This window comes from Papilio xuthus, unplaced genomic scaffold (assembly GCF_000836235.2).
Source record: "Papilio xuthus unplaced genomic scaffold, Pxut_1.1 DF827777.1, whole genome shotgun sequence".
In the NCBI taxonomy this organism is placed as follows: Eukaryota; Metazoa; Arthropoda; class Insecta; order Lepidoptera; family Papilionidae; genus Papilio; species Papilio xuthus.
Window position 1 is genome coordinate 4,798,816 of NW_013530872.1, and position 5,919 is coordinate 4,804,734.

Below are 5,919 nucleotides of genomic sequence, written 5' to 3' on the forward strand. Positions count from 1 at the left end.
AAAGATTAATCTATTATTTACAAGTATTAAACACAACGGTGGCGAATGAAGTGTCCAAAAACTAAAAATTGAGCCTAAAAATATGAAATGGCTTTTAAACCAAATATTTTGTATATCAAAAACTTACTGAGCCCATAGGATGTCTTATAACAGTAATAGAAAATTTTTAATTAAAAATATCAAATACTACCAACAAACTCCGATGTCATTGAAGTGTGTAAGGACTTGAAGGAACAGGTGCTCCTTGTGAAGTTCGTCCCAGAAGGTCATCCTGTCATAGAAAGGGTTAACACCTTTCGTGAAGTTTGGACTTATGCTGAGATAATTCAACTCATCTTTGCTGGTCACCGGGTCCCAAGTTATGTTTAGTAGTGGATCATCTTCATCGGGCGTTGGGTTTCTGTAATAATATAGTATATTAATATATTTTCTTATTGAATTATTTCGATTAATTTTTACGGATCTAGTTTTTTTTAACTCAGAGTAAGACTACAACGGACGAAAAAATCCCTTATGTCAAACACATACAATTATTGCAATTTTTTTTCGATAGCCTAAGCGGATTGACTTTGAACAATGATATTAAACAATAAGAATAAAACCAGTTCTAAGTCCAAAATAAATTCTTACCCAAATTTGGCGAAATTTGTCCACATTTGACTTATTTTGCATCTCATCAACATTGAGTCGCGATTACCTTTGCAAACGCTGCCTTCTTTTGTTTTCACATTAAAAATAAAAGGAATATCGGCTGAATGCCCTCCCTGGTTGAAAAAGTTCAGATATTTTGGAACTGTCCATTCCCCGGTGAAGTTTATAATATAAAAATATATAGGAATCTCAGGTGCGATTTCTTTGTGTTTCTTTATTGCATTAATCATGTTATACAAAAAATAGTAATCACTCATGATTTGTATATATTCGTATCTATTGTCCACAACTGTGCTGTTTTGACTATTATAATAAAAATTCAAAATTTTCTGGCCCATTTTTTTTAAGAATACATTTTCTCCCATCGATTTCAGTAGTGACGGCCCGCTTTTTATGTCTGCGTGAATATACAGGTTATTTTTGAGGTAGTCAAAGACACATGCTTCAGAGTTGTAAGCACCTATTACAAACGGCACTTTATTAACCATGCCAGATTTCAAAATTAATGCTGGACTCTTTGAAAGGAATACCGTTATACCTTCCAATTCATCTTCAATACATGGTTTAAACAGGCCATAGCACATAAATTCTTCAAATTCTACATGACTTAGTAGTTTAAAACAAGCTTTCATAATGTCTTCTTGGGGTAAAGTTTTCAAAATACTTACAATTTCTGAGCTATCTGAACTTGATATATTTAATTTCTTTCCTAATCTTAATACGGCTTGTTTTGGATTCTTGTCTAGAGCCCAATTGTTCGTAGCACAGGCACTTTGGATAATAGCTTTGTGGAAGAGACCGGTTGCCATGGGAGACAGCATCATGTAATGCACTATGGATCCACCGGAACTGGCGCCAAATAATGTAACATTGTTCGGATCTCCACCGAAACATTCTATATTTCTTTGAACCCATTGCAAAGCGATAATTATGTCTTTTAGACCATTATTACCTGGTGCTACAAAGTCATTGGTGGAGAGAAATCCGAAAGGCCCCATTCGAAATCCATTTCTTACAAATATAACACCTTTATCAACCAATAACCGTGGATCCAGTAACGGGTCAATATTAAAAACGAAGTTAAATGATCCTATCCAGAACATAACAGGTAGTAATTGACCTGTAGTATTTTTTGGTGTGTATACTTCTATATAAAGGCAGTCTTCTGAACCAATTACTTCTTCGAAAAAGAAAGATGCCGGAGGAGATGGCTCTACAGTGCAATCTAATTCTTCTATCCAAGGTTTGACAGGCACGGGAGGCTGAAATACATATTAAAAGCAATCAAAACAATTTTGTTTGTGAAGTCAGAAGCAATTTAAAACATATATTAGCCACTTATATACATGCCAATACTATATTAGCATTAAAAAATATTGAACAAATAATTTTAAACTTGAATCAATGCCATTGTGTATGTACCCTAATTATTTTGGTTTTGACAGCTGTTTTCAAAGCCCAGGAGTTAAGGAGTATGTCAATATTGTCAAATTATTAGCATTGTATTCTATCAACATAAAATTGCCTCATTATTTTTTTGTTGGTACAATAGTCCAATAAAGAATCAACATGAGAAAAAATGCAAATATCAAATTCAACCTTGATGTCACACACAACACTGTTGTAATATGTGGTTACAACCACAACCAGTTTTTTTTTATAAAAGTTGTAAAAACTGTAAATATATGTTGCTATTGATATGGTGTATTTCCGTTATTTAATTAAGCAGTACTTTTTTACATATCTTACTAATGTTATAAATGCAAAAGTTTAGACGGATGGATAGATGTTTGTTTGAAGGTATCTCCGGAAATGATTTTCATGAAATTTGGTACACATGTAGAACATAATTATGAAGTTTTTTTTTAATACGGCGCAGACGGTGTGGCGGGCAACAGCTAGTTTGTGATATTTGCTAGAAAACTGAGAAAATTTTGATTAAAAAAGGACTAAAGAATTTTTGACCACCCATATATTCCTGATTGCAAAGTGTATAATGCAATATGTTCTGATAAAACTTGTTTTAGTAAATATTGAAGCAAAAGGTGTGTCATAAAACATAGGTTATCAGTAAACTTTTGTAAGATGATTAGTTTCTTAATAATCATAAAAACTAACAAACTTGACCTTTGCTCTGGGTTATAACAAAAACTGTTGGTATATGATAATTAATACAAACTTCATCTTGGCAACTAAAACTTCTTTTTTTAATTATCTTTAAATATTAATGTTTTTAAATTATTATTTGTCAATGTTACTTTAAAAATGATGGAAGGATATATATTTCTTATCTATGGTATATACAAGGTATCACCAGAATGGCTCAACGGATCCCAACATAATTTAGCATAGATGTAAAACATTTTCCGGAAGAACAGTTAGGATACTATTTTTTTTTAATTCAATTCTAATATTAAATAAATACTACTTGCAAAAAATATAAAACATTAGGGTCCTTCCACTACTATCAGTTTTCACTGCCAAAACTTAAATCAATCTTTTTCAGACAAAATAAAACAGAGATATACAGCATTTTTCTACTGTGATACTGAAGGCTAAGTGAAGAGAATCAAATATACTTATCAGTAAAATTTATGTCATAAGTTAATATATCACAATCTATTCACATGTTTCAGATACACAATGACTAGACACTACAACTTGACATTGGCTACAATAATCAATGACATACATCAATTTTAATATACACAAACAATGCATTTGTCTTCTACATGTAGCCCTCTTCAATTAGTTTCGTTACTAGATATTCTGATAAGATATCAGTTAAAGGGTTTAAATTATAACACACAATCATAATTCATATTTAAAACCTATAACAATATAAAGAAGACATTAAAATATTCTAATTACCAATATTTACTTAACTATGCATGCAATTGAATATAAATGAATAGTTGATACAATAAAAATATATGAAAATAAGGAAAAATCAATCAATTTATTAACTTACCAATTAAGGTAAAAATTAATGTAATTTTTATTATACTTCAGAACATTTATTATGGTGTTGGCGATCTTATTGTCCTTACCATTGAGAGCTAACAAGGTTGGACCTTGTTCCAAAAATTTGTTTCATAGTGTTACAGAAAAATACTTACCATAAATCGTAGAGGCCCAACTGGTGGCAGTGCATAAGGTATTTTCTTAAAATGATAGTATGTTTTGTTATCATTATTTTCAATTAATCCACATATTGGTCCATCTTTTGTCAGTACTCTTTGTATAGTTTCTCCCTGTGTTTCCGACATGTCTACAAACTGTGATAAATCAAATGTCAAAAATAATAATTATTACTTACTTAGAATTTTGAGTACCACACAAGATAATGCAATTGTTTACAGTACATTAATTCAGATAATATGTTATATTCTACACATAGATAGTATATTATAGATAACAAGTATTTGTAGAGGTAACCTCTAAAATCATCAATCTTTAAGATACAAATTCAATTTCATAACTTATAACGGATCTTTTGTATGAATTGATTTTGAAGTATGTAGTAATTTAAGGAAGTAAAATAGTTTTTTCTAAAAAGTCTCAAGACACTGAAATCATGTATTGTATACAATTTATTAAAAGAACTAAAAATGACAAAATTTATTTCATTTTAATTATCTGCTTATCTCTCTTGTTTAAATTTCTCAAAAATTGTATTACCAAAATCAAAATCTCCTACCTTAGTTTTGTTTAATCGTTAGAAAATCATTTTTAATTCAACCTTACTAAATACTTATAAAGTTTATTTTGTGACGCTTAATTAATATTTCTATTTTGCGTACATTATCACTAAAACATTTTTTGAATAATAATCGTAATTAATCGCTCTCGTATCTCGTCAGTACGATTCAATTCGCTCGGTCATATGTCAGTGTCGCCTCAATGTCATTACATTTAAAATGTCAAAGATGGTCAAAGAATATCTAGTAAGAAAAATATACAGATTGTAAAACTAAAAACCAGAGTATAAAGAATACTTTATACGTTTTGTCATCTTTTTTTGCCTATTTTTTAGAAGGTAGGGGCAAATAATTAGGTTAATGTTAAGCCATCCGACCCTGGAAAACCAACTGTAAAGTATAGCATACACATAAAATTGCACATAGTAAATCTCATATTTACATATTAAATTTCTAAAAAAAGACCTTGAAATCGAGGGTAAGACGAATATGAATTTAATACTAGCAGCTGTTGTTCACGTATTTAGCGCGGAATAAAAAAAACGTTCCAGTAACAGTCTTGTCAAAATTGATCCAGTCCATCTGTTTCGGAAATTATTCGAAAAAAACGCAGAATTTCTCGAAATATTATTTTTTATATTACAAACACACGCCAATTTTATTAACTGTATTATTACATATTATTTTACATATGTTCAATTTATGTATTTACGATTATTTTATTTTTCATAATAACGATAATTCATACAATATTTTCGCCTTTATTTCCTTACTTTGGTTTGGTCTACTTCATGATCGTAAAAGTCTCTGAGTATTTGTTGATCTAGTACAGCTTCGTCGCAATATTTCATCTTCAGATAATACGACAGACGTATTTCACGAGTATCCTTTGCCAACATTTCTTTGAAAGCTGGAGTACTGATCAGATTTGCGAAGAATTTTCGATTACTTGTGAAATCGGGGCTCGAACCCACAGTTGTTTTCATTGGGTAGTTCACATAGCCAAATAAATTGTCCATTATAAAGCTGTAAAAGAAATAAAAGAATATAGTTTTTTCTTCTTTATGACGATTTAATAAAATACTTATAGATAGGAGGCGATAAGCTTCAATTGCTTTTAGTTTGTAATAGTTATGATTTCTGTCTGTCATGATCATGATATAAATATTACTCACTGTTCGTTCGGCATAAAAGTCTCTACGCATTGTTGGAACATTGCATAAAAATCATTAGCGGTGCCAAAGGCTATCGTAAAAGCTGTCAGAACTCTGTAATATGCAAATATTTTATAATTAATTTTACATTAAATTAAATTAAAAATTAGTCTAAATAAAAGAAGCAAACCTTTCGTCTATAGGTTTTATAATCGTTTCTGATGTCAATTTAAATAGTTCGAAGCTGGTAAAAATTATAAAATAATTTATTCGTGCCATATTACTGTTTGTTGTACTGTACTGTATCTCACTCCGTTAGTGTTGTAACCATATATTAAAATTAAAAATATATCTTATTTTTCTATCGACAAATTTTATACTTCTTGGTATTTTGTAACTGTAGCATAATAACA

The 5,919-nt window shown here is 30.0% G+C and overlaps 2 protein-coding genes across 2 annotated transcripts; both read right to left on the reverse strand.

Annotated features, from left to right (window-relative positions):
- Positions 1–15: 15 nt before the first annotated feature.
- LOC106116010 (venom carboxylesterase-6) lies at positions 16–4,543 on the reverse strand. Its single transcript, XM_013309710.1, has 4 exons — positions 4,352–4,543; positions 3,771–3,929; positions 631–1,913; positions 16–400 (listed from the first exon to the last, which is right to left on the reverse strand). Exons 2-4 carry the CDS (start codon positions 3,918–3,920, stop codon positions 187–189), a joined length of 1,647 nt encoding a protein of 548 aa, XP_013165164.1. The 5' UTR covers positions 3,921–3,929; positions 4,352–4,543; the 3' UTR covers positions 16–186.
- Positions 4,544–5,067: 524 nt separating this feature from the next.
- Positions 5,068–5,919, reverse strand: LOC106115720 (uncharacterized). The gene is made up of 3 exons (XM_013309181.1): positions 5,697–5,919; positions 5,528–5,620; positions 5,068–5,378 (listed from the first exon to the last, which is right to left on the reverse strand). The coding sequence occupies exons 1-3, from the start codon at positions 5,783–5,785 to the stop codon at positions 5,114–5,116; spliced, it is 447 nt and encodes a 148-aa protein (XP_013164635.1). The 5' UTR covers positions 5,786–5,919; the 3' UTR covers positions 5,068–5,113.